Source organism: Electrona antarctica (genome assembly GCF_951216825.1).
Source record: "Electrona antarctica genome assembly, chromosome: 16".
Lineage (NCBI taxonomy): Eukaryota > Metazoa > Chordata > Actinopteri > Myctophiformes > Myctophidae > Electrona > Electrona antarctica.
In genome coordinates this window covers 15,929,411-15,956,795 of record NC_136797.1, presented here as the reverse complement: position 1 = coordinate 15,956,795, position 27,385 = coordinate 15,929,411, and the positions used below count along the sequence as shown (strand labels likewise).

General features: G+C 42.1%; 1 protein-coding gene across 2 annotated transcripts in view; it reads right to left on the bottom strand.

Annotated features, from left to right (window-relative positions):
- Positions 1-24: 24 nt before the first annotated feature.
- sppl3 (signal peptide peptidase 3) overlaps positions 25-27,385 on the bottom strand; it is a 42,867-nt gene continuing 15,506 nt past the window's right edge. The window contains exons 2-12 of one of the 2 annotated variants that reach the window (XM_079524744.1): positions 26,660-26,737; positions 16,763-16,857; positions 15,459-15,578; positions 14,943-15,021; positions 12,678-12,790; positions 12,110-12,216; positions 11,074-11,237; positions 8,350-8,406; positions 5,794-5,972; positions 5,340-5,449; positions 25-3,758 (exon numbers count right to left, since the gene is read on the bottom strand). In XM_079524744.1, the coding sequence (XP_079380870.1) occupies positions 3,687-3,758; positions 5,340-5,449; positions 5,794-5,972; positions 8,350-8,406; positions 11,074-11,237; positions 12,110-12,216; positions 12,678-12,790; positions 14,943-15,021; positions 15,459-15,578; positions 16,763-16,857; positions 26,660-26,737 (1,174 nt within the window). In that variant the 3' untranslated portion in view covers positions 25-3,686. The remainder of the gene's footprint in view (positions 3,759-5,339; positions 5,450-5,793; positions 5,973-8,349; positions 8,407-11,073; positions 11,238-12,109; positions 12,217-12,677; positions 12,791-14,942; positions 15,022-15,458; positions 15,579-16,762; positions 16,858-26,659; positions 26,738-27,385) is intronic. The other variant, XM_079524745.1, reaches the window with a different exon arrangement.

Below are 27,385 nucleotides of genomic sequence, written 5' to 3'. Positions count from 1 at the left end.
TGAATGAAAAGGACACACTGGTAGTACAGTTAGAGTCATGTTTATTTACAGCAGAATCCTGACTGGAGAGGGATAGACGGGACGGGGCAAGGGGGAATATAGGGAAGGAGTTAAAAGGAGACAAAGTGTTTTAGATTCAGCACTTCAGGATCCATATTTCACTACACATTTCTTAATTTATTTATTCACCTTTTTTTTCTCTATACAGAATCCATTCAGCTGTAATGTCAACGCACCAACAGAGCTAGAACCCTCTGCTGGAGGGGAGAATTGGTTTGAAAGAAAAGTATAAAATGGAAAACCTAAATCTACAGCACTAAGAAAAAAACAAACGATACAAACAAGGGGATAAAAAGAAAGCGATCTTCCATTAAAAAAATGAAAATAGCAGTTATTCATTTACTCTCTTTTTTTAAATTGTTATCACCATGAACGGCTTCAGTTATTTATATATATTTTCCATGTCCATTGAGAGGCAGGGGGAGATGGGTGGGGTCGTGGTTCCATGATTTTGTAGGCAAAGACGGAGAGACAGGCTGAGTGTCCAACCCTGACAGCGCTCAGGGAATATTCAGTCTTAGTGAAATCAGTCAGTCACGTCTGGCCTAGAGGGTCAGAGCTGACCAGTCTTTCTGACCCATTGCCTTTGTCCATTCCTCTGGTTATAGCCGAGCTAATAGGTCCAGTCCCTTGGGTTTAGGCCACCAGAGTTTCAAACAAAAGCTGCAGTTCCTCTGGTAATGCAATCTTGAGAAATCACACACTGTACACTTGACATGCACGGCCAGATTAAGGAAGAAAAGAAAAAAAAGAATAACAAGGAGAGAAAAGGAGAGGGAAAGGACAAGAAGCCAGCAAATGGCAACTTCCGTATGTCTCTCCCCCCTCTGACGTTCACCCGCTTCCTCCCACATGTCCTAGTATACTTAAGCTATTATTAACAAGCACCACAAAAACAGCAGGAGGAATGACAATTGCAAATGAAAGACTGTAAGACTGTTGGGTACCAAATGTTAAAAATGTCCGTGGTTTAGCTTTGACTTCTAAGGGTCCGCCTATCAAAATCCATAACCTACTTCAGAGGGGCCTAACAGATCTTCTCCCCTTCCTAGGTCCAGACTCCATTTAAGTAATGCTATTTGATCAGGCACTCACACACAAAACCTATTCGCCACCCAGAGAATTCCAGTTCAAGCCTTGGCCACACGCCTAGGTTTTTGTGGATTTTAATATGGCCCGGAATCTGTTCATTTCTTTTGGAGGAGAAGATACATCTCAAGTGGGACTCATCTTCCAGATATTGTCTGGATATGGTTTTAGCATCAGCAAAGGACTACATATCCCACTGAATATATCCAGGCATTTAGTCCAGTATTACACAATAGTCAGGTTTTCATTAACATAACACGAAATATATTTAGAAAATTCAGATAAAATACCACATTTCCATTCATTTGATCTGGGAGAGGGGAAAACAAGGAAAAGACTATACTGTACTGATGTGGACCAAAAAGACACATCACTTCATATTACATGTAAAAAAAAAAGAAAAGAACAAAAGAATTGAATGCTAGCCAAAAGCACATAAATAAGCATGACAAGCCTTTTGTATTTCAGAAGAGAACTAGGTACATAATATTCGTGGGTAATTTGGCAATATGCCTTCAAGCACAGTTCACAGAAACTTGGGCTTCCATGACTAAATCAAAATAGCGTGTCCTAAAAACCAAATACACATTCATTTAATTATTTGAAAAACACTGTTTGGAAACACCGTTTCCATTTGTCAACTGGTTACAAGAAAATTGGCCCCCATTTAAAAACGTGTTCCTGTTGATTAATATCGTGTTTTGAGACACGATATCTTTGTATGCAACTGTTTTGTTAAACACACGAGGGTTAATGGAAACCTGACTATAATTACTGTTTTGTTACATTTTCTGGATTTCAAATTAAAATGAAGTAAAACAAACATTCATTTCCTCTCACTCTCACACTATAAAGCCTCATTTATGCTTTGTTGTGCAACCCCGCCGCTTGCCAAAGTATAAATTGGGCTCAACACAAAGGAAGGAAACCAACCTTGTCCACCAGCCATAGTGCCGTTTATACTCCAGAATTCACCCGATACATTTGACTAGAATACTATCCAAAATGAATTAGAAAATAAGCTCCTAATGGTTGCTTGAGTAGAGTAGACAGACATGTTCCAGCCACAGCTCAAATTTGCCAGCATTTGGCTGGTGGCTGGTGTCAAGTTTCCAACCCTGCATAAAACACTCCCATTCACAAATAGAAACTCACCATGATACCCCCAAATACAAGTGTACACATATATACAAACAGAAGTGCCCCCTTCAACACTGTGGGGACACATTCACAATTTATAATGCATCCTTTCTGTATATGCCAAGAATAAAAAAAAATCTAAATAAAATACATATCGTATCTGTGAGCAGGGTGGGGACAGCAGATGATTGCAGTATAACGGGGTGGGGCAGGGAGTGTTAGAGAAAGGGGCACCATGATGCAGAGCACACTGTAGCAGAATGACAAGACAAGTTGAACCACATCAACCCTGGCGTCCCCGTTGGGCAAAAAAAATACCCGATCCACCAGCTCATAACCATTGCGATGCAATTTTAGCTTGTAGATCGGCAATTAATGCCATTTGTCGCACAATTAAGTATATAGGGCTTAAGGGGTACGAGGAATTGCAAAAGTAGCCGATCTACAAGCTCACAATGTGTCACCATGCAACATGTTATGAGGCTGTAGAGGGGGGTGGGTTCGCCTACAGTATTATGACATGCCCAGTATAGGGATGCCAGTAAGATAGCAGGGGAGAGGGTGAAGGTGGAGATCTTTCATTTACTGTGGTGCGGCTTCCAAACTCACTGTCCTGCAACACTCGCACTCCTCTCCACCATGTCTGTTGAAATCATCCCATAATAATATTAATAACAACAAGAACCATAATGACCACGACAATGCTAAAAAAAGAAAAAAAGGGGAAAAAAAAGAAAAAGCCCCGGTCATGTCTCACAACCATAAGTACACAGAAAGGGGAGGCCTGGCCCGTAAGTCCATCAGAGTCAGTGAAATACAAAGATGCGAGGGGTGGACAAAGAAAATGAAAAGGTCCAAAGTAAGAGAGGATAAGCCAAAAAAAATGGAATGGGCAATGAGAAGGAAGTGAATAGGAGCCCAACTATGGGAGGGTGTTTGAAAGAATCAGCAGGGAGGACAAAGTGAGGGAGGAGGAATACCAGATTTCAGGCTAAAAGCGCTTCGCGCTGCGATGCGTTGCGAGCTTGAACATCGGCACTGGCGCACAGCTAAGTATATGAGAGACAGAGACAGAGAGAGAGAGAGAGAGAGAAAAAAAAAAAAACAGCGATGGCAGGATGTGTTGGAAAGCAGAGGAAATAAGCAGGGCAGAAAGACGGGTGGGAAGCGCAGATAAAAACGGGGGCGATGGGTCGTGTTGGGCATGGTGGTCCGCACGCACTAGTGTCCTCTGGGTATCAACGAGGGCCGACGGAAAGCAGGAACAAAATAATGAGGACAATGTGGCCTCTCTTCAGAGTGCACCCTCTTCTCTCTCCCTCTCCCTCTACCGGGTTGGGGGGGGCAGGGCTCTCCGGTCCTCCACCACCGTGCTGGTTGTGTACCCGCAGGATGCCTCATACGTCCAGGAAGCGTGGGCTGCTGGCCTTGGCGTGGAAGGGCTCTGACCACATGCGCCGCAGGTCTCCCTGCAGTCCACACATCACTGGTTAAGACTCCATACATGGGCAACTGGCGACCCGGGGGCCACATGCGGCCGCCCACCTTCACTTAATGCGGCCCTCAGGTTAATTATCAGAATACTGATGTATTATTGATTTCAGCTGTTACAATTCCAAACATGCTCATGCAGCTCATGAGCTCATGCTCAAACATGCTTAGTTTATAAAGTTAACATAACTAAATCCATTTGAAATGAAATAAAATGGTTATTTTTTCAGTAGTTCAATTCAAATATAGCAAAAATAGCTGATCTACAAGCTCAAAACACTTGCGTTGCGCTTTGAGCTTATGCAATATGCAACGTGGCTCTCTGGTCTCTGGAGTGAGTGTGGAAATATAGTGGCCCTCTCCATCGTCAACGTTGCCCACCCCTGGGTTAGACACAAGGCAATAACTCTGTCCAGACTGAAGCGTGTCTGTGCAGGGCCAGGGTACATGTTCTTTCCCTTCCCCAATTCCATATCGATCAATAGGCCAGTTTGATTGCATCGGAAACGGCAGGCAATATATATCGCTGCTGCTGTTGAGCTGGCGTTTCATTTGTTACGCCATCTCTCAGCAGGTTGAATATGTCAGAGCGGTTTTCTTAGACAAACTTAATATACTCTGCAAAGATGACATTCTTTTCACACCTACAATTCTCCTCACTACATTTTTTTGCCTTCGTTGGACCAAAGCTGACCCAATTCAACTCAATTCCATGCACTGGGCAAAGGATTAGGATCATTGGCGCCAACATAAAGCAACATATCAGTAAAATGATGTGTTTTGGATATTATGTGTGGGCCCAGGTGCAATAGACCAATGCCCCACCAGTGGGCGCTGAATCACTGTCCTAGATCAGTGGTTCCAAACTAGACTATTCAGTGATATTAGTCTGGAACTTCAGTGTGGAAGATTTATTTCCAAGGGGGCGGTTGGTTACAAACAGATTCAAACGTCATAGCAAAAAAAAAGTCTCACTTTGATTAGTTGGCTCCGATTGGTCAACCACAACTCTAGGGTGAGCGAAATGTAATTCAGACTGATTAGTGCCAGACCCAATCTGCACAGGGATTTGTTTTGTGTGGCAGATTTGTCTGGTTTCCAGGCTAGTTCCAAACATTTTTATGTACCCTTTGAGCCGTTTATCCGTGCGGATGGATAGGTTTTGACCAGTCTCCCACATTTGTTCTACTTCTATCCAACGATATTAACAGACACCATCGACCTGACAGGCAACTGTCTCAGTTATTTATGGGTCCTTTCTTGTCAATCGTAGTTTCATTCAAACCTATAGAATGAGAGGGACGGCAACTGGACATGTGAGCCATGCTTGTTGCACTAAAAGGTTTGGGTGAAGATTTGACCATGGATGCATTGTTTTGTTTGTTACATGCAGCATGATCGTGACCTCTTCCCATTGTGTAATATTAGGTGAAACCTACCGGTGGGCCCGGAAACTAGTTATGGCGCACACATAACATTTTAGCAACAGGCTTTATGAGAAACATTTGGGAAATACATTTTTAATAAATCCCCAATCAATGAGTGTCCTAGAAGATTACCTTCAGGTAGGCCATGGTGAGAAGAGGCAGCAGGGTGAAGGGCACCAGGTAGAGCAGGGCAGGCTGAGCGGCACGGTGGATCCTAGAGGCCACGGTGGCAGTCAGCAGACCTGAACACACACACACACACACACAGTGGCAGTCAATGGCATGGTCACCTCTAAATAAAAACGTACAATTCTATGGCTTCTATGACGATAACATATTCATAGTATACTCTAACCCATTTAGACCTGGTGTAACCTATACGTACCTTTCATGCGGATGCGCCCTCTGTGTCACATACACCTCTGTGTCTCATATAGCAACATACAGTATATATATTAGCATCAAAATCATAGGTTAGGTTTTCAGAGTCGGCCTCAGGTCCTTATTTATCACTTTCACAATGAAGCCCTGCTTATGTTGTTTCTGGCTATTTTATTTCATTTATTTATACAAAACACATCCTTACCCACAAAGTAACCAATGAGGGTGCAGTGGAAGTAGGAGACGCGCTGCATGCGACCTGGTACTGGTAGTTCGCTGTTCGCCTGCTTTTTGTAGTTGTCATAACGCAGCACAAAGCATAAGAGCAGCCCGGGCATCACAATGTCTCCTATACCCAGCATGGAGAAGTGACTGCCTGTAGAGCTGGAGAGAGAGAAACGACAACAAAAACACGTTAAGTGAAAGATAAGCTGTAAAAGATGCAGACGAAAGAAATAAAAAATAAAATAAAACATAAAAAGAATCCAACAACTATTTTCCAAAACTTGGTACAGAGTATATATTGTTCATATTTATGGGCTGTTGCAAGCTTATTTTTGCTACCCAGCCTTATTTGAGTTCCAGGTGGTTGTTTTGTGCACAGATACATAAGAGTCAAACTTAGTTTAGTTAGGCTTCCTTCAGACAATGTAGCAGCCTAAGTTATAACAGCAAAAGGGGGGGGGGGGGGGGGTCAACAGTATTCTAATCTGAATAATAGATCAGAATAATACCAACGTACGTAAATACCTGGCATGTTATAAGCCCTAAGGCTGATATGGTTAGTTCAGGGGTTCCCAAACTTTTTCATGTCAAGGACCCCCAAAATGACACTTGTTTGACCCCCATTTGAAAACATGCCAGGGAAGATTTTTACGGCTATAGCAGTGATTCTCAACCATTTTCATTTCAAGGACCCCCAGGTTTGAACTGAATTAGGCTACGATCCCCTATTTAATGGCATTTCTATCTCTGGGACCCCCAATGTATATTTTAAAATCAATGTTAATTTAACTCATTTTACAGCGTCTCGGATGGTGTTGACTAGGTCTTAAAAGCACTTATACAGTGTATCCAGACCTAGGCACGAGCGATTTTTGGTCGCGCCTAATAGTCGCCTAGGTCTGGATACAGTGAGTCTCCCTTTCCCTCCTGTTCACTTGCCCATGAAATAAAAAGCAGGCCTGCGCATACACACACACACACACACATTTGTGAGGGGTGCTCGTGTACTTCCGTGCACAAGTGAAGCACGTCTGCTCTTTATGTAGTGTCTTGAGACAAATGTGGATTCAGACCCTCTAATAAAATGTAATTGCTAGTTTATGTTGTATTAACTTGTTAAAGTGATGCTCAACTATGGTAGGACCCAGGCCTGTTCACAGTGTAGCTACCTGGGAAGTGGAAATATTGTCGGATCTCACAATCCCATTTTTAACACATAGTCATGCTGCAGTACTTTATGTATGGTCCTGTAATGTATAGCGTTAGATTACGTGTGACGGCAGTTCTCACAACAACAAACATCATTAACCCATTTTGGGCGGGAACCCCTTTGTGTTTTAAGCATTATGTTATACTTTAGCTATTGAAAAATAGCCGATCAACAAGCCCATAGGTCTTGTAGGTCTGCTATTTTTGAAAAATCGTGAAAATGTGGCGCAAATCTTTGAATATATATTGTTACAGAGCCAACGTTTTTAAATCAAATCTTTGCTTCTGGGGGGTCCCTGGAACAACATATTTTCAGATTTGGGTCGGTGGCCAAATACATTGGAGGTCCTTGACATGAAAATGTTTGAGAACCACTGACATAGAAACATAGGTTTTTTCAGAAAACTGTCAGGATTTAGAAGATATTTGTAGAATCGTTCCCAGGTCTAAATGGGTTAAAAAGGTTTATTTCACTTTTGGTCAACTTATCGTCTACTCAGGCATATGTGAACACCCCAGACAGATTTTAAGTTGCTTGATTCAGAATTTAGATATTTGATATTTTGTAGCTTCAAACTAGCTTCAAAAACACCGTCTTTTTTTCTGGTGACTCCTAGTGTCCTCCTAAAACGTGAGGGGCCGTGTATTTTCATTTACTGTTCTCATTTTTTTTAAATAATCTTTTAGTGTCCTCCGGCCTCCTCCTGCTCCTTATTCTTTTCAACAAAAAAAAATAAAAAAAATAAATGAAAAAACACCATCATGGTTAAAATGGAGTTTGAAGTTACAATGGGTTTGTATAGGAAGGGGGCGGGGCAGCTAAGATGAATATCAAATATCTAAATACTGAATCGAGCAACTTACATTTTCCATTTTGGGGCGGGAACCCCTTTGTGTTTTAAGCATTATGTTGTACTTTAGCTGTTGAAAAATAGCAGATCTACAAGCTCATAGTGCGGCACCGAGTGCCGCGCTACGAGCTTGTAGGTCTGCTATTTTTGAAAAATCGTGAAATGTGGCCCAAATGTTTGAATATATTCTTTTCAGAGCAACTCAAATCTTTGCTTCTGGGGGGTCCCTGGAACAACATATTTTCAGATGGGGCTCGGTGGGCAATTACATATATCTTTGGGGGTCCTTGACATGAAAATGTTTGAGAACGACTGACATAAAAACATGGGTTTTTCAGAAAACTGTCAAGATTTATAAGACACTTGTAGAATCGTCCTCAGGTCTAAATGCGTCACCATTACTGGTGTTACGTGTTTGTGACCCAAAAAAAAGGAGAATTTAGCAGTAGGTCACCTTCCTTCACATCATCATTTACCTGGGAAAGACCAGCTTGCCAGGGAGGGAGAGCCGGGGCCAGGCTGCGAGGGCCAGGCTGCAATAGGCTGACATTCAGGGTGATATTCGCAGGCAATGACGGAGCATTATATTCTATATTTAATTACAGACAGCATTCTGAATGACATGAATATTAGATAATTAAATATATTCCAAAATGAAGACCATGAAATATAAACTAAATAATACATTCTAGTCTGCAGCTAGAGCCAGGTTAGAGACACTATGAAAGGCCATTGGCCACCAAAGCATTGTTGAAATATTTTCAACTCTTGACGACCGAAAGAAAATAATAATTCAGGTTCAAGATTCAAGTTCAGGGCCTGATCGTGCAGTGGAAACTCCCATTGACAACAATTCAAAACATAAGCTGCACTTAGGAACAATCACCTTGGTGGAACATTGGTGTGCATCCCCCTAAGCACACTACTGAATGTCTTTGCTAAATTATTCTCCCATTATCCTGTACATTCCCTTTATTGTTGCTAAGTTTTTTTTTATACTCGTTATACTCGTTAAATCTTGTTTTTATATATTGTTTTGTTTAGTCTGCGGCACATGTCAAACCAACATTTCACTGCACATACTTTGCATGAGTGACAAAGAAAACCTCATAATCTTGATCGTCTATTGATTGTCTTACTGCTCAGCCTCTACAATGTTATGTGACGGAAGAGTACGATTTATTATGGAGGGCTTATTTTTTTGCCGAGGAGCATGACCTGTTTAGTACAGTCAAGTGTCCTGTTTGTTTTAAGGTGCTAAGGTTTGTTTTTCATCTTTTGTTACCACTTATTTTACAAAGGACTATGCACTGGTTTAAATGAAGAAGTGTGGTAAAAGTGAACAGATCACAACAAATTAGGCTCAGTGAGCAGATGTAGAAGGTGGGTGATGTGAAAGTGTGTGGGAACGCTGAGGTTTGATCATTCACAGTACTGGACAATAATATGCCAAGACAGTGCTTTGTTATCATAGACATGTTTCACTAACCAATATGGAAATTACAGTATTGACACATCTGAAATATTATCGTAATTTTACAGCGTCTCGGATGGTGTTGACTAGGTCTTAAAAGCACTTATACAGTGTATCCAGACCTAGGCGCGAGCGAGTTTTGGTCGCGCCTAGTAGTCGCCTAGGTCTGGATACAGTGAGTCTCCCTCTCCCTCCTGTTCACTTGCCCATGAAATAAAAAGCAGGCCTGCGCATACACACACACACACACACACACACACACACACACACACATTTGTGAGGGGTGCTCGTGTACTTCCGTGCACAAGTGAAGCACGTCTGCTCTTTATGTAGTGTCTTGAGACAAATGTGGATTCAGACCCTCTAATAAAATGTAATTGCTAGTTTATGCTGTATTAACTTGTTAAAGTGATGCTCAACTATGGTAGGACCCAGGCCTGTTCACAGTGTAGCTACCTGGGAAGTGGAAATATTGTCGGATCTCACAATCCCATTTTTAACACATAGTCATGCTGCAGTAATTTATGTATGGTCCTGTAATGTATAGCGTTAGATTACGTGTGACGGCAGTTCTCACAACAACAAACATCATTAACCCATTTTGGGCGGGAACCCCTTTTGGTGTTTTAAGCATTATGTTATACTTTAGCTATTGAAAAATAGCCGATCAACAAGCCCATAGGTCTTGTAGGTCTGCTATTTTTGAAAAATCGTGAAAATGTGGCGCAAATCTTTGAATATATATTGTTACAGAGCCAACGTTTTTAAATCAAATCTTTGCTTCTGGGGGGTCCCTGGAACAACATATTTTCAGATGGGGGTCGGTGGCCAAATACATTGGGTCCTTGACATGAAAATGTTTGAGAACCACTGACATAGAAACATAGGTTTTTTCAGAAAACTGTCAGGATTTAGATTAGAAGATATTTGTAGAATCGTTCCCAGGTCTAAATGGGTTAAAAGGTTTATTTCACTTATGGTCAACTTATGGTCTACTCAGGCATATGTGAACACCCCAGACAGATTTTAAGTTGCTTGATTCAGAATTTAGATATTTGATATTTTGTAGCACCGTCTTTTTTTCTGGTGACTCCTAGTGTCCTCCTAAAACGTGAGGGGGCCGTGTATTTTCATTTACTGTTCTAATTTATTTTTAATAATCTTTTAGTGTCCTCCGGCCTCCTCCTGCTCCTTATTCTTTTCCAAAAAAAAAAAAGTATTAAAAATAAATGAAAACAGTAAATGAAAAAACACCATCATGGTTAAAATAGAGTTTGAAGTTACAATGGGTTTGTATAGAAAATATTTCAACAATGCTTTGGTGGCCAATGGCAGCTAAGATGAATATCAAATATCTAAATACTGAATCGAGCAACTTACATTTTCCATTTTGGGGCGGGAACCCCTTTTGGTGTTTTAAGCATTATGTTATACTTTAGCTGTTGAAAAATAGCAGATCTACAAGCTCATAGTGCGGCACCGAGTTCTGGGGGATCCCTGGAACAACATATTTTCAGATGGGGCTCGGTGGGCAATTACATATATTTTTGGGGGTCCTTAACATGAAAATGTTTGAGAACGACTGACATAAAGACATGGGTTTTTCAGAAAACTGTCAAGATTTATAAGACACTTGTAGAATCGTCCTCAGGTCTAAATGCGTCACCATTACTGGTGTTACGTGGGAATTTAGCAGCAGGTCACCTTCCTTCACAGCATAATTTACCTGGGAAAGACCAGCTTGCCAGGGAGGGAGAGGCGGGGAACATCACGGCCCATCCCTGGCCCTAAGTGTAGCTTCCTGGATAGGACATCTATGGGGTTTTCAGCTGGCTGGGTGGCCACCTTTACCATCACGTTACTGTTGAAGATATAGGCTGAGAAGAACACCTGGAAGGGGATGAACAAACAGAGGCAAGTAAACCTACTGCCGACAGTCAGTGGTTCTCAAAGTTTGTCAAGAAAAATTGGTTAATATATCAAATAGCAGTTTAACGTAAGTCTCTTATGAGGGTTCCTTCTCTGGCACAAACTCCTTTCAGAAAGGGGTCCGAAAGGGGTATTAACACCCCTGGGCTAAGTAATCCAATAATGTCAAACGATGCGATTTTATCGACAAATGCAATTATTTTTTTTATAATTTTGTAACCCATTTTTCACCCGTGTCAATTATCTAATGTGATCCTGGGCTCTACACACCCTCCGCCAACCTGGGGAGAGCAACGGACTTGAACTCATGCTTCCTTCATGCATGAGTGTCCAAGTTCCTTGGTTGACAAATGTAATTATGCTGATGGGTCAGATTTAATTACAGATTTTATTTATCTGTTATTTATCTTAGGAAATGTCTAGTAAGACCAAGCAACCACCTGGCAGGGAGCTTTGAAAGCACAGACCAGTGGGAAAGGATTGGCACATGACCCCAAGAGACCAAAAACAAGCAGACAGTTTCTTTACTCTTGGAACCGTTACCGTTATGATTTCTTTTCCAATGTTGGAGACTCCCTCTCCCTGGCTTTGTAAAGAACATTCGAGTAAGATGCTGACATTCTTGTTTCTTGACATATGTCAATTAAAAATAGTTGTTCTGCAATTCTCTAATAACGCCACACGATGGCGCCAACACAAACAAATGTGCAGTCAGTAGGAACAGTCTCTATGCACAAATGAAAGGCAGAATTTGCTGCCAAAAACAACACTGGTTTTGTGCAACAGCTGCCATCATGGGCGGTGGGATACAGGGATATAGGTGCATATTTTACCCAGAATACGTCGTAGATGAGGAGACCCGACAGCAACAGGCAGGACACCTTCAGACTTGGAAGCCGCACAAAGGCTATCATGGCTACACACAGGCCCATAGCTAGAGCTGAGGAGGAAAGCAGAAAAAAACCCGCATATAATTAAAATAATTACAATTAAAAAAAATCGAATCAAGGCAAGGTAGGGAAGCACATGATCGTGGTTTATTTTAGTGAGATGACTTTAAAATTCATCTCGCTAAAACACTCATTGACCGTAATGGTAAATGAGTTGTTTCCGTCTACTGCTACAAAACAGACTTTGTTCACTCAAGAATCTTTGTTACAATATCTTATAGATTTTACATTGATGAGTTAAACATAAAACGGTTCCATGCTGAATAGTTCTGTTGTGACCCGACTCTCAAACTGAAACCAGTCAATTCTCAGGCCTCAAGCTGGAACGCAACCTTTGACTATCCAGATAAAAGTGTTTATAGCAAGAAGTGATTCTTGTAGTATGTGAAGATGCCTGGACAACAAATCTGCCTAGGTGTCGGACCTCAAGCCTCATGACAGAGTGACCTACCATCCATGAGGAGCCAGTGGCCAGTCAGTACCCAGATCAGCACCAACAATACCGATAGAGAGAAGGAGAGGAGCTCCGCCAGAGTGAAGCGACCGCAGCAGCCAAAGGAGATCCTGCAGGGAGGACAGACAATCATACGTCAAATCCTCAAGTGTTCATTGTAGGGATTTACATTTTAGGCATTTAGCAGACGCTCTTAATCCAGAGCGATTTACAATAAGCAGGAACAATACAAGGTAATACATCAAATACATAGAAATAGTCATCCAAGAATCATAAGAAAGCTAAGAACCTAATATCTGTCTAACAGTAGATTATCTGTGCAATGAAGCGATGAGTATACATTTTAAAGTTTTTGATTCATGGGTTTTTTATTATTGTTGTTTATTACATTTGTGTCAATAAAGTAACTAACTAACTAACTAAGGGATAATATCTGGCTAGGTGGTCATTGTCGGGAGATAATTCACCGACAGGGAGTTTAACCTTAAGGTGAATTATATCCCGACAATGACCACCTAGCCAGATATTATCCCCCTTATTACATGGCTACCTAACATAAATTAATACATTGACCCAAAACACAAAAAAAAAAAGTATTCCATAAGTTCGCGCTGACTGCGTCTGGCCAGCTGCAGCACTGTCGCAAAACAAGGAAGTGAGTTGATCAAATAGAATCCATTTTCGGGTCCTGCTTCGTCTATTTCTCGCTCAAATGTTTTCAAAAACATTCTTGAGAGCAATGTTTAGCTGTAAATGACATTGTGTGTCACTAGTGTGTGTGTGTGTGTGTTTACATGGCTGTCATGTTGGAAACAGCAGTAAAGCAAGTGGGGCACAGCCGCGCAGCTGGTGCTCAGAGGGTTTGATTAGGCAGAGGTCTGTTATACAGCGGAGCGGTCATTATCAACACATAACTCACCGCTGAATTCAGTGATTGACCAATCAGAATCAAGCATTCAACCAAGCCATGTAATAAAGAGTGCTATGTGCTACGTCTACATAAAATGTGAACTTAAAAATGCTAAATTATAAATCTAAATTACATAAATTTAGCCTTCGCCTACACCTGTAAGGTCGTAGAAGCTAGTGCAAGTGCTACGGGCCAAGATGGAGTCTGAAGAGGTGGGTTTTCAGACTACGCCGGAAGATTGGGAGTGAGTGTGGAGCCAGAAGAAAGAGTCTGGGACGTGTGGAGCGTTGTCCCAGCGTTTTTAGTGATCGTTCTACCAGCTTCCCCGTGTTGGCTGATCTGAGCGAGCGGGGGTCAGATCAAACGATTCACTGTTCTCCAGGGTGGGTCCAATTTGAATTTGAACAGATTAATTTATCTTAAGAAAAGTTTGTTTAATTGAACTCCAAAGAGTGTACTATGGAACCACGGGTACATTTGGGAACGAGGCTAAGGAGCAATTTGAGGGATTTAAACTGAGCATTTGTACTTGAAATGGTCTCTATAAAATGTGGACTGCAACATACAGCTATGCATATATAAAAAAAGAAAAAAAAACATACAGCTATGCATAAAAAACAAAAAACAAAAAAACAGATGGATGTGCATCTTCTGAGGTGATGAATGTGCAACTTCTTTGAGGGGAGGCTCGTTTGCATATGCTGTGGAATCATTATTGGGATTTGGCTATTTTAGTTGGAAATGTGATGAGCAACTTAGGCATTCACAAATCGATAGAGGGAGGAAGAGGAAGCGGTGTGAGGAAGAGATATCGTTGATGGGGAAAAACAAAGGAAGAAAGACCATGCTACACTGCTAGCTAGGAAGTTAATACTACAGGCCTGGAAGTCGGATAAGCCTCAGACAGTTGATATGTGGCTAAGGGAGCTGGGAGGAGTGCTGCATTTGGAGAAAATTAGATTTACCCTGTCAAAAAGGGAACCCTTATTTCAAAGAATCTGGTCACCCATTATTGAGATGCTTGTTGTGTTGGACTGAAGTGATTGAATACGATGTTGTTCTGCCCCGTAATGTCATCTAATTCATGTAAATGTTTTTTTAGATTGTGTTGTAATGTTGTGTCTGTCCTCGGAGTGCGGTGTAGTCATCAGCCATGTCGGTTATTATTTTATTGTTTTTGTCTTTTTCTTTGTTGTTGTTTTGTCTCTTTTTATTGTAAGTCTTGTTTTGTTTGTATGTTTCTGCTATTTTTTTGACTAATCTGTAACTTGTTGCTTAAACATTTCTGAAATGCCTGTATACCAAAAATTCATAATAAACAGATGTTTAAAAAAAAGAAAGACCATGCTTACTTGTTGACTGGTGCGCAGGGCCTGGTCAGATACTGGCACATTGGCAACAAGAGGAATGCAAATGCAATCGTGGCAAGAACTGGAAGCAACAAACGGGAAAGAACAGTGAGGAGCCCGATCTAATGACTGCTACGCCGTTCGCTTCAGTTTGTATTGTTTTAACCTAAGACGACAGTGAATTTTATCAAGCAGTTAATACCGGCTTATGTTCCAAGGGGTATAAAATTGCTTCACAACAATTGTACAGTTTTTGAATAAGTTATGCCTTCAAATCCTTTTACACACTGGAGGCGCGACGAATAAATAAATATTCTAATGCAAGGGAAGCTCAGAAAAATCAACCGTGTCCTGAATAAGATATTACGTCACTTTACTGTGCAATACTCACGTGTTGTGTGAACGTACGTACGCATGACACAAACAACCATGTTTGGAACGAATATATATTTGGGGGGGGGGGGGGGGGGGGGGGGCTTATTAATGGCACAACGTAAAAGGTGTTAGAAGGGCAGGTACCTGCAGTGCAGATGGTGAAGACCACCTGTACAGAGTCAAAGAAGAAGAACATAACAAGTAGCGAGACGGAAGCTCCAATGGGCAGGAACAATGCCTGTGTGGAGTCTATGGTCTGAATACCTGCAAGAAAACACAGAGCATAAGAAACCCCCCACACACACACCCACACCCACCCACACACACCCACACACACACAGTACCAGAACAACCGAGGTGTTTTTAAGTTTTAAAATGTTCGTTTGAAGGTGCTGCTGCAGAGAATTTGGTTCCGTCTAACAAGACATGGTGGCTCCCATCACTTTAAAAAGGGGATTTGTTTATATCTTAAGTTCTGACATACAGTACACATTCTCATTTACACTTTAGAAAAACGGTCACATCAATAGCAACATCAATACAAGTCTATGGTTGTCTTGCACTGTCTTACGATTTCATACTGTCCCATTCTAGGCCGATAGGGTGCTCCGTCGTCTCTATATTATACCATCACTCTGGCATGGTTGTCCAATTAGTTTTAATGAGTACGACTGCCTGTGCATACATGACATGTATGACAATCCTTCCGCCAATGGTCCAATACACTGTATCGTCGTCAAATCACAACACAAGGCCATGAAACTTCACATAATTAGATCACCGACTCGATATCTGACAATATGGTGCAATTTGGTGGTCAAGGGACGAGGCCGGCGAAGAGCCACACATGTCATGTACAGTAGGTTGCGTTTTAGATGGGTTGCTAGGGAACATTACCACTTTGGTGCTCTATTTCCCCCCCCCCATTGGTACTTAATCCTGACGACTTTGGCAGCTACCAAAAAAGTTCCTAGGCAGGATATGAGAGCAAATCCCAATCCAACTTCCTACAGTTGGAGGCCATCGATATTGTCCTTTTCTTTTTGCTGAGGTTTGCGTGATCTGCGCAAAAGGACAGTTAACCCATTTTGGGCGGGAACCCCTTTTGGTGTTTTAAACATTATGTTATAATTTAGCTATTGAAAAATAGCAGATCTACAAGCTCATAGCGCGCCACCGAGTGGCACGCTACGAGCTTGTAGGTCTGCTATTTTTGAAAAATCGTGAAAATATTTATTTCAGAAAACTGGATTTTTTAAAAATGTTGAGGTCAGGCCTAAATGGGTCAAATAATAAGGGACAATATCGGTGGCACCCAACTGTACACATTCATTATCTGGGAAATACATGATCAGCAACGGCTTTGTATTTTTTTTCTCCGTTCCTTTTTACAGTAATATTCATCCATCCATGTAAATGCTGTACGCCCGAACGTTGTCGTTTCTCACCATGTATGTAACACTCACTGTTGTTCGAGTTGTACCCCGGTATGGGATTACCGTCCTTGTCCTTCTCCTGGTTCTCACAATCCATGTTTAACGATCTGCATTAAAGGAGGAGGAGACACGACAGAATGGAGAGGTGGTGAGGTGCTGGACAACAGCGACGTTCATTATGAACCGAACACCATATCAACTGTTGGGTTACACACACACACACGCTGGAATTCCGAAGCCCACTATTCCGACGCGTCGCCCATTCCGACTCGCCACGTTGCTGACCCTGTCCCCAACCCCTACATGTACAAGCTCAACAATTTCTGAAAAAGAAAATGTATTTCGTTTAATAACTGTTGCACCCCTAGATGTGTATACTAATGGAGGATACATGGATGTCATTGATTTTACGTCATTCAGTGCAAATCCAAGTCAAACAGCAGGTCATCGTGAGCAAGTTGCAAGTCAAGTCACAAATATTTAAGGACCAAGACGTTGGCACACGGCTGTGTTCACTCGGGAGTGCGCCCAGGACGGTGCAGACATGTCGGGGGCATGGAAAGTAGGGGGTACTAATATTTACTATTCTGTGCAACTCGAACGGCGCAGAGTCGGCCCTGGTGGCCGTCGCAACGCTCGGCACAGCGACTCGCTCGGCGGTGCCTCAAGTGGCTCAAGCCAAGGCCACCAGAGACGGCACGCCTCCGTCATGGTGACGGTCATGGTCACAAAAAAAGCAAGCGATCCCTCCACATTTCATGATTATCACATATTGGCTCCATTCCAAGCTTCTGATCACAGACATATTCTTGATTATAGGCTGATAACATTCAAAGCGGATGTGCAGTATGGGTTAGGAAACATGCAGAGGCAAACCCTGCTCACTCCCAATGCTGCAACATGAGCAGCATGTCATTTTCGATATTAGCTACATCATGTGACGTCAATCACTTGAGGAGCAATTATGAGCGACATGCAGCAAAAGTTAACTGCAAAAGGTTAAGATATTGAATGACATGCACAGGACTGATCACAATACAGAACTTCTGCGTGCAGTCCAAAAAGTGTTATTCATATCACTAGTGGCATCCCCTATGGGTGACAGTGAAATCACTATGGACGCTGAGTTTTTTTCTTCCGCTATGCAACAGACACACAGACTGGGGGCGGGGCCCGGGGGACGGGGCCCGGGGGGCGGGGCCCGAGAATCTTCTGTTTCCCATGCTGCACCTCTACCCATTCAGTGCCAAAAAATGCTTGAGAAAATTATTGAAATGTTTCAAAACAATGTTCCTCAAAGAAATAAATGGTAAATGGTGCATTTATATAGCGCCTTTATCCAAGGCGCTTTACATAGATTGTGCATTACATTCACCCATTCACACACACATTCATACACTGATGGCAGCGGAAACCATGCAAGGTACAAACCAGCACATCAGGAGCAATTAGGGGTTCAGTGTCTTGCTCAAGGACACTTCGACACTAACTCTGGGGGAGCCCGGGTTCGAACTGGCGACCTTGTGGTTACCATCCGGAAACTCTACCCCTGAGCCACCGCCGCCCCTTATGGCAAAGGGATTTGGATATTTCACCCTCCATGGTGCAACATAGTTAAAATATTCAAGGAATCTGGAGGCATTTCAGTGCCTAAAGGGTAAGGGTGCCAGCCTAAGCCGAATAACTGTCCTATCTAATCCCTCAGATAGCACTGCTTCAAGAACTGTCAATCATCTAGAGGCGTTATAACCACAATGGTTTTACAGGTAATCTTTGGCAATGTCAAGCACTACAGTACATAGCTAGATACACAAATGGAAGGTAAAACTGTACAGAGCCTTATATTAACCCAGTCCAGAAGCACTGTCGACTTCTCTGGACTCTTGAGGCATCACACGGTGTAAACGTGGTGGTGGTGTGGTCAGACAAATCAATTTATTTTGTGGAATAAATGGATGGCATGTGCAACAAGTCCAAAGACTTGTTGGTAACACTTGTCAAGAGTAACTCATGTGTAAATTACAGTTCCGTGTTTGTACTATTAATTAATACTAAAAATATTGATTTGGTTTATGGTTTAGGGAAGCCCATGCATATTTTAACAAGATATATGCAAAAAACACATTCTACCAGTGTTGTTTTTGGCAGCAAATTTCTATTTTAGTTTAGTCATATTCTTCGGAATGAAACTCCATTTAGTTTTAGTCATATTTTAGTCACCTGGAATGTTTTAGTGTTCGTCTAGTTTTAGTCGACTAGATCAGCTATTTTCAGCATGCAACCAAGTGTAAAATGACTTATACTGGATCTCTTGTCCACTAGTCCCTTCCTAACATTTTAGTCTAGTTTTTATTTGTTGACAAAATTGTCAATATATTTAGTCTTAGTTGTAGTCGACAAACATTTTTCGTCTTAGTTACACTGCATTCTGCACACATTACAAAGGCATGGGTTCAATAAGCCTATCTCACAGAATTTCCCCGCCCCCTTAATACGCCCCCTTTCCGCGTTAGTGGTGATAGCGTGACGTCACTCCATAGACACTACATGTTAATAGAGGTAATTTAAGAAGTCTACAACTTTTGTTTTCTCAAGGTAAGGTTTGTTCTATCTGTTCGAGCAGATTTACCATCTTGTTTGCTTCATAATAATATTGGTCTGTCACATTTTTACATTAGGAAACGTACTTAGATTCTCCAGAGAAAAAAAATGTGTAAATGCTAATGTTAAATGACACCACTATCTACCGGAAGTGGGCGTGGAAAGCGGGCTGTGAGATAGGCCTATTGTCCGGGGAGTTGGGGGGGGGGGGGGGGGGGGGGATCCATGACTATTTTTTGACACATCAAACCCTGACTGTGGAAGAAAAGGTTCAGAGTGCTGGACTAGCCTTCCAGCAGTCCCGACCTGCCCCCAACAGATAATGTGTTGTGCATTTCAAAAAAGCAAAATGCGACAAAGACTTCATACTGTTGCACACCTAAAGACTTGTGTGCAGGAAGGAAGAATGGGACACAATTCCCCCTGAAATGCTTCCTCACTTGATCGTCCTCATCAAGTCCTAAATGTCCCTAAATGCATTTTCAGTGTTGTGAAAGCCAGAGAACAACAACATTACAAAGTGGTAAATACTTCACCGTCCCAACCGCTTTGTATTCTACCGGTTGGGACCGGTAGAACAAGTCTAATGTCCCTTTCTGTGTACATTCTCTAGTTAGTCATATACTCTGTATGTTACACACTGTTACATGCCAATTATTCTCCTTTAATCGTCTCCTCATAATGTTTCTACAGTGTGGTATACTTGCCATCGTTCCTTTCCTTTGCTTCAAGCACACAGAGAAGCAGAGCTGCTCCTTGTGGGCAATGGGGTTTGTGTGTGTCACTTTCAGAGCAAAGGTTTTCCACTAGGAAACTAGTGGTGCCACACTGCAAAAACAAATAAGACTTTCAGTCGTACACTTCTAAATAAAACCCTCATTGACGCAATTCTTGCTCATTTCGTCGTGGCCTTGTGGATGCCGATCTACAAGCCCACGATTTAATTACTAAAGCCTTATTTTATACTTTCAAGAATTGTCAAACATTTTCAAAAACATTTTGACAATTCTTGAAAGTATAAAATAAGGCTTGAGTAATTCAATCCAGGAAAAGACAACACTTGTCATATCACAATACGATATGCAAAATCCCAGACGATATCTAGTCTCATATCGCAATATGGACATAAATATTCCCCTGCCCTAGTTGCCGGCCTGAATGGCAGGAATGAAATTAAGTTAAACATACAAGTAACACATAGTGTTGTGTTCATACTGCAATACATAATTTGTGTTATGTTCATACTGTCTGCAATAAAATACAAGTCCGAAAATATAGAAATCACTGCTATTTTAGTATGTTTTTCTTCTGATTTGGCGTTTGTATTTCGAGCTCCCACACATTCATTTTGGACCGTAATACGGTCGCAATTTCAAGTCATGTAGCCAATAGCTATTCCATCCAAATATAGAGGGACAGAGGATCTGAGATTATTAATTCAATAAATGTGAAAAGTCTCGCACAAAGTAGTAACAATAATGTGAAGTAACAATAATGTGAAAAATTATTTGGCAGCACGTGTATGAGAAATATGATGCTGAATCTGCTGATGGGTGTCAGTTTTAGTCGACTAAACATCATAGGATTTTAAAAATGTCATGACTGTTTTTACACTTGCTGAAAATAGCCGATCTACAAGCTCACAATGCGTCGCAACGCGGTGTGAGCTTGTAGATCGGCTATTTTCAGCATGCAACCAAGTGTAAAATGACTTATACTGGATCTCTTGTCCACTAGTCCCTGCCTAACATTTTAGTCTAGTTTTTATTTGTTGACGAAATTGTCAGGATATTTAGTCTTAGTTTTTGTCATCATAGCTTAGTTTTCATTTAGTTTCCATTTAGTTTATCAGTGAAAAAAGGTAGTCGACGAACATTTTTCATCATAGTTTTAGTCGACAAAAACAACAAACTGCGTGCGTGCGATCCCAACGCTCATCAGAAGGAGGTTACATTACGGTCAAACCGCCTGCACATGCTTACGCACGCATGCATGCACGCACGCACGACCTCTCCTTAGTCACTGTAAATGGAGCAGGTCCAGGTTGTGTCTCCTGATGACATCATGTATTGAATTTAAATCACAGGAATAACACTTGTGACCTCTGTTTCAGGGTGGATCCACTGGAATACTCTAAGCACAGTGAATTCTTCCAAATCCAATTTCTCTGCCAATTTCCACAATAAAAAATTGCACAGGAAAATGTTACTGTGGAAGGCACGGTTTGAAGAAAAATCATTGTTATGGTAACTGTGTAGAGTGGGTCTTCGCAAAGTGGGTGCCGTCAGTGATGCAAGTATTCTCGGGCAAGGGGTGCCCGAGAATACTTTGATAATAGTTTTTGAATCAATGTCACTTCCATTAAAAAACGTAAACCATTTATACTTATAGTAAAACGGACCCAAGTTAAACTGCACTTGGTTTAATGTAGGCACCAAGTCTCTTCACCAAAAATAGCAGATCTACGAGCTCACAACATGCCACATTGTGACATGTTGTGATCTTGTAGATCTGCTATTTTTGGTGAATGTTTACCCCAGAATAGGAATGCTTGCCTTGGGTTTAAGTATAAAAGCTATTTTCAGTCCATCCTAAACTAGTTGGGTCTGAGGACCCCCAGGTGTCCAAAACACATACAGTAGGCCCCATTTTATTGTATGGCTATTCTAAAATAATATCCACAAGCTCACATTGCGTGCCTTCACGGCATATTGTGAGCTTGGAGATCTGCTCTTTTCAAATGTTTTTGAAAAATCTTCTCTTATGGGGATGATCCATGGCCACTGGCCAGATACGTGATCGATTTGGAGGTCCGACCTCGACATGAAAATGTTTGAGAAACACTGCTGAGGAGTAGCGGTGCGGGATACTAGTGATTATTTATCCAAGGTCTGAGGCTCCTGGACCCTAGCCAGGCAGACTGGTCAGTGGTCACTCCTATTGGCGTGACATGGAAAATCAAAGATACATCTAACACACATTTATCATGTATCTTGTTTTGGTTCTCGACCTCCCTAACCACCAGAGATTAATAGGTTTATTTAATATCTCCAACCATTCCCTATTAATCCCTGGACCAGTTCAATATACAGTAGGTCGAGTCTACCCTATTGCACAAAATACAGCATGAATTACCCCTTGAACAGGAACAGCATTTGTCAACATTAGCGCAAATTGCCAACATTGTCAAATTAATGGGGACAAATCTTGTGTAGGTCGGCCACACCCATTGTCCCTCCGGGTCCTAGAATCTAGACAACCTTAATCGGAATTTATGTTTGCATATTGTAGGCCAAACAGTTGAAACAGGTGTGGTACTGGGCCTTGTCAACGGAACTGTGTTGCAATGTCAACTTTAAGAACTGTCCACTGTGGGAGCTGACTTTAACATTAAAGACAACTGTCCACTGTGGGAGCTGAGCTGACCGACACATCTGCAAGAGAACCCACAAGATATGTAGTTCTTATTTCCTGTTCAGCAATCTATGGCTATGTATACGAAAATACCAGCCATGCATCTTGGCTTTATATGGTCAGTATGGATGCAGTTATTACGGTCTTTATTTTAATAGTTGCCGTTATGTGTACTTGTGGAACCCCAATATTGGCACATGTTTATTTCTTCTCCCCAAGACCGTTTTACCACTCTGACCAGGATCTCCCTAACCTGACTCCGCCAGATGGGGCAGCAGAGAGTACACTGGGTTCCCCCCTCCTGCTCCCATCTGGGAACTCTCAGGCAGACTTGATGCCCGGCCACAAAACGGCCTGGCCAATCAGCAGCAGCTTCTAGCAGCTTCTAGCAGCAGCTTCTAGCTTCTAGCTGCTGCTGATTGGCCAGGCCGTTTTGTGGCCGGGCATCAAGTCTGCCTGAGAGTTCCCAGATGGGAGCAGGAGGGGGGAACTCAGTGTACTCTCTGCTGCCCCATCTGGCGGAGTCAGGTTAGGATCTCCCCCCTTTTCAAGTAATATTTAAGTTGCATTTTGAGAAAGGTGCATTTTGAAAAAGGTGATGTTTTTGTGGTAATCTCAAAGTTGACAATGTAATGTATTGTACTGTAGATATCTGCAGATGAAACTAATTAACGTAATTAACATGATTCAGAAGTTTGTGGACTTATCGGAATAGTGGACATTGGGAGCGGTCTTAGTAATAAGGTTAATTACTCATGAGAATGAAAAAGTATGAACAACAAAATGCAGACCGTGGCTCAGCCACCCACCGTTTCATCTTCTGTACATAAAGAATTTTGACTTCATCAGGGCAAAAGCTGTGCGCACGCGGGTGTTTTCAGCCCTCAACTGCTTCTGACAGACATAGTAGGGGTTGGAACATGGATTCAGCAAGCCCAACCCAGTAGTCACTTTGAGTGGCACCACACAAAGCCACGGGTGAACATGTACCATATGTCGGACATTACTATTACTAACCCTAACCTAACCATAAACGCAAGCACGACGCAGCGCATGTGGGTGAAGTTGAACATGTACTGTATGTCGGACATTACTATTACTAACAACCTACCCCAAACCAAACCCCCAACCGCAAGCACGACGCAGCGCATGTCGGACCAAAGCAAAATGTACTTTATCCACACACAAAAAATGATGGCGGGAGCAGGATTCGAACCCAGGAGGTATGGATTGAAAGTCTATTGCTTAACGAGCCATGCTACAAGCTGGCTGCTGGAATGCTTTTCCAGAGTCTACTACATTAGAACACGCCCAACTCAAACCCCTCCCAGTAAGGAAAAAACCCACCCAGTGGGGGAAGGGTTTGGGGAGGGGAAGCCTCGCCGCCCCTGCCCATCCCCTTGGCTCCCATAATTCTCAGAGATTTAGCTTGCAAGCAGGTGTCCCAATTTTGGGCATATTTCTTTCGTCCAAAAAAAATCTATAATTATTTATCGGCTATTTTTGGCACTGTTGCGTGACACTGTTATATGACAGTATATGAAGTATAAAATAGGGCATTCATTCATGAAAACAAAACAAGGTTTCTACACGATAATGATCTGAATCAGTACACGCACAAAAAATTAACTAGCTAATCAGATTTCCGTACTCATTTTCAACATTTGAAAATGTTATTTGAGCTGCTCTAGCAATTGGACTCCTAAATTCAAAGTTCAAACATAGATAATAGGCGTTGTTACCGAATGTATGCTTGGGTAGCAATAGGGACCTCAATTGTTTTTACTGGATTTGATCCCTGATCAATGATCATTTCACTACTTATTCAACAACATTAAGGGTTAGGGGTGTTTACTGTTAACCACCCCCATTAAGCATATCCACACCAGTCTGGCAGGGCAAAGCTTGTTACCATAGTTACCTTTCAAACGCTGCAGAAAAGCAGAGCAATGCGGATGGAAAGTAGTGGACTGGGCTTGTGATTGGGAAATTGAGCATTATGCTAAGTAACGAAACAAAACAGAAAACTACTGCTCGGGATTTTGAAGGACAAATATGGTCAAGTTACTGCCGTCATATTGAGACAGAAGCAGTCCAGCTGCAAGTCAAGTCATGGGTCATTATTGTTGTAACTCAAGTCTGTTACGAGCTCATTCAATTTAAAACATCTTACATTATGTAACCTGGCTCGCTGATAACAAATTATCTTTATACCTTGGAAAAACTGAATCCATTCTCTTTGGATCAAACAGTAACCTCAGCAAGGCAGACGGATTCTCAGTTAAAGTGGGTGACAATATTATCACACGTAAAGATTACCATAGAAATTTCAAATTACCTACCTAGGTTCCATCCTGGAGGCAAATCTTTCCTGTGATAAAATGACCACCAATGTAGTAAAATAAAAAAAGTCAACCAAAGAACAAGATTCCTGTACGAGATCTCCTCACTGGTCAACAAAAACACCTTGAAGACCCTAACAGAAGCCCTCGTACAACGCTTCTTGGACTATGCATGCAGCCATGCACCTCTTGGTACCACAGCACCTCAAAGGCCCTTAAAACAAGGCTCCAGACTTCCCCCCCAAAAAACTGGTCAGGCTACTATTTGGCCTCACTCCCAGAACCCACCTCACCCCTGCCCATTTTGATGGGCTGGAATGGCTTAGGGGTGACGACAGAGTACAGCATCTTGCAATTGGTCTGGTCCAGAAGATTCAAAACTGGTCAGGCTACTATTTGGCCTCACTCCCAGAACCCACCTCACCCCTGCCCATTTTGATGGGCTGGAATGGCTTAGGGTTGACGACAGAGTACAGCATCTTGCAATTGGTCTGGTCCAGAAGATTCAAAACTGGTCAGGCTACTACTTGGCCTCACTCCCAGAACCCACCTCACCCCTGCCCATTTTGATGGGCTGGAATGGCTTAGGGTTGACGACAGAGTACAGCATCTTGCAATTGGTCTGGTCCAGAAGATTCGCTACACCACAAAGATACCCATGTATGTACCTGTCCTTAATGTCAATAAAGTCCACACTCACAACACCAGAGGGAGTTCAACAAACCACACGCTCCTATGCCACTAAAATGTGGAACCCCCTACCAACAGCCATTAAGATATGTGAATCCCCCGACTCCTTCAAAACTGCTCTCAAAGAGCACCTACGGCTGCAATTCGAAACTGGCCCCCGTAAAAAAAAAAAAAAGTCCCCACCCCTTTATCCCCATACTGTACATGTTGTATATTGTGTGTATTTGTACGTCTTTAATTGTTATGAATTGAAAATGGTGGACCCTGATGTAAACAAGTCTTGTACTTTTCATGGTTTTGTCCACACAAGTAGCAGTTTTTGCATTGACTTGTGCTTTCGTTTGAAATGTACCCAATACTACCCATTCTACATAAGTGTGAGACAGAGAAGTTTTTTCTTTTCGTTCCAAAAAGGTTTAGTCAGTTAAATTAAGTCCACTCACATCTACAAATTACATCCTGCACATAATTGTACGTTGATTCAAACTCTTAACTCATGACTGGGGAGGGATTCCGGGAGATAGGTGGGTTATTGCTCCGAGTTTAATGGTCATTATTGCATCCTGATGTGAAAGAAAATATTTCTAAGGTTGTTATGTGCATCCTATGGACAATCAAAATCAGTCGGGAATATTTAATTTTTATGTGGTGTCATGATTCTATATGGCACACTGACTATCACAAAAATGAAAACATGGCACTTGGATGTGAAAAATGGTTGCAGACCTCCGTTTTGGAACATGATCCCCCCCCCCCCCCCCCAATGTTTTCCAAGGTCTTGTACCAGTGGAAACAAGATTATATGTTCTTCCTCAATGTTGACCCCGGACTGACCTACTATCTATCAGTATTATGGACTCACCTGAAGCTGCCATAGACGATGAGAAGAATGGAGATGAGGAAGGTGGACACCTGGCTGGAATCAACCAAGGAGTATGCCCTGAAAAGATAGAGAGAATTATGATTATTAAACAGACAGTCCTACAGTCCGATTTGCCTCCTAAAGGATGATCACGAATCTTGTAGTATGTGTAACTGTTTTCTCTAGTGTACACACACCCCACATACAGTTCATTACAAATTCCAGGTTGGGACCTTAAAACCACCCACTTCATACATGTTTTATACCGGCTGCTACTCGCATGAGACAAGAGACTCTGATTTTATTTGTATTTAATTTATTTATTTATTTATTGAGCACACACCATGGTCATATGTACATTTGATATGTTTGTTTTGTTATTTGACATTTTCCCTTTATCTACTCTTTTAAAGATATGTATTGCCTGACAGGAAATGGGGGGGGGGGGGGGGGGGGGGAGAGAGAGAGAGAGAGAGAGAGAGATGGGGAGCGGCATCCAATGACCGAGTTGCCTGCTGTCTCTGGGCACGATCGGAAATAGCGCGCCGAGCGCACTATGCAATGCAAACTAATAGGCGAGTGCGCTCCGGTGCGGTATTTCCGAACGCACCCTCTGTGTCAGTGCAGGCACACTTTAGCATCACGAAGACGCCAAAAGCCGCGAGCGGCAGGCGTCTCTTCCTGTTTTTTTAGACAGCTGGTGGATGTTAATGAAGCTCCACCCAC